Genomic DNA, 1,924 nt, shown 5'->3' with positions numbered 1-1,924 from the left:
GGATTCGCCCGCCATGCCTCCTCTCTCCATTTCTGCGGCTCACGTCGTCGGGCTGCACCCGCCAGCAGCTCTCTTCGCTCGAAAAGCAGCCACACTCACCTCCCAGCAACAACGCCGAGGACGAACCACCTCCTCCACGTCGACGACATCTTCCTTCGACAGCCCCTTCGGACAATCCAAGGAGGGCGCGTCCACCCTCAAGATCCCCAGCTTCAAGAAATATGCCAGCAAGTCCGGCGAGTCGTCGAATAAGGTGTTTTCTTACTTCATGGCTGGCAGTATGGGTTTGGTGACTGCTGTCGGTGCCAAAGCGACAGTGCAAGGTAGGTTTCGAATTGTCATTGCATTGCTATTCATCTATAGTTATTTATCGAATTTTACCGCTGTACTGCTTCTTTTATATGGACTATGTCGGCTGTACCTGTAGGGAGGGGAACTCCCTTTCTTCATAATTTTGGACCTTTGGTTGTGGAGAAGATATCAAGCCAACAATTGGATTCGCATTAAGATTGATTAGGATTGCACAGTTGCTGATTTGATCGTTGAATCTAGATTTCCTCGTTAACATGTCTGCTTCCGCCGACGTGCTCGCCCAAGCCAAGGTTGAAATTGCGCTCTCTGCGATCCCGGAAGGCAAAAACGTACGCATTCCATTTATCTCCCTGCATCCCCTTCGATTGGAGATAACGAGATAGTGTGGGAGAAAAATTGGAGGGTGAATCCAGTGATGATCGTATCTGACTTTTTGCGCGTGCCTCTGCGCTCCCGAACAAATACAGGTTATCATAAAATGGCGAGGCAAACCCGTCTTCATCCGCCACCGCACCCCTGACGAAATCCAAGAAGCAGAAAACGCCAAATGGGAGAGCCTCCGGGATCCTCAGCCCGATTCGGACCGTGTTCAGAAGCCTGAATGGCTTGTTATGCTTGGTAAATTGATTTCTTTTCACAGCCTCCCTTGAACCCCAAAGCTTTCCAGTGTAACTGGATAAATCTCTAACAAATCATTCCCTAGGCGTCTGCACCCATCTCGGGTGTGTACCCATCGGCGAAGCGGGTGAGTATGGAGGATGGTTCTGCCCGTGCCATGGTTCCCACTATGATATTTCCGGCCGTATCAGAAAAGGCCCCGCACCTCTCAACCTCGAAGTCCCACCGTACAGTTTCCCCACCGAGGAGAGTCTGATCATCGGTTAGACACAGCTATAGCTTTCTAACATGCAAGCGGAAAACAAACTATCTATATAAAATTCAGCCCACTGCCAAACCCACATACAGAGTTCTACCCTTTTTTTAATTTATTTATCCTCTGCGCCCTCAACTCCAACTTCAATTCCATTTGTGTGTGTATATTTTGGTTTTCCTCCCTCTATCTATCTTACCTGTTTGAATTGCCCGTGTTGTGTCGTGTAGTGCCGTGCCGTGTATGCTGGGGAAAAGATGATCTGTAGCCTCTTATTTCTACTCTTTGTATTCGTTTTATTAGATGGAGAATTGGAGGCAAAAAGCGTTGAATGAAAAAGAAAATCATAAATAGACTTCTTATATACACCTATTCTTTCTTTCTTATCTACGATCCATCTACACCGTTGTCTACTCATGCTGTTAGCAACAGGGACGTCAGTCTCTTGAGGAAGTTTTGATGGTCAAATGAGTGAATCGGTTCTATTCCTTTGAGCACTGCTAGGATCCGTTTTATTCACGGGTATCGTGATGAGAGACCGATTGAGTTTTGTCCGTTGAGCCATTTGGAAGGAAGAAAGGTAAGGGCTTTGGCTACCATTTGTACCCGGTGGTATGAAATGCCTTTTTGCTTTTTCTCCTCTGCCATCTTTGCTACTCCTCTTTACCAATTGGCCATGTATCTATATATATACAGTACATAAGACAAAAAGCTAAGCCTCCGGGAACCTGATTTGCCCAG

General features: G+C 47.0%; 1 protein-coding gene across 1 annotated transcript; it reads left to right on the top strand.

Moving 5' to 3' along the window:
• Nucleotides 1-13: 13 nt before the first annotated feature.
• HCAG_00943 (hypothetical protein) lies at nucleotides 14-1,197 on the top strand (the record flags this gene model as incomplete). Its single annotated transcript, XM_001543847.1, has 4 exons — nucleotides 14-323; nucleotides 553-641; nucleotides 780-930; nucleotides 1,016-1,197. The coding sequence occupies 4 exons, from the start codon at nucleotides 14-16 to the stop codon at nucleotides 1,195-1,197; spliced, it is 732 nt and encodes a 243-aa protein (XP_001543897.1).
• Nucleotides 1,198-1,924: the final 727 nt, after the last annotated feature.

The sequence above is a fragment of the Histoplasma capsulatum genome, genomic scaffold, assembly GCF_000149585.1.
Source record: "Histoplasma capsulatum NAm1 scaffold_1 genomic scaffold, whole genome shotgun sequence".
NCBI lineage: Eukaryota > Fungi > Ascomycota > Eurotiomycetes > Onygenales > Ajellomycetaceae > Histoplasma > Histoplasma mississippiense.
Note: the sequence above shows the minus strand (reverse complement) of the source record. Positions and strands in the feature narration are given on the sequence as shown.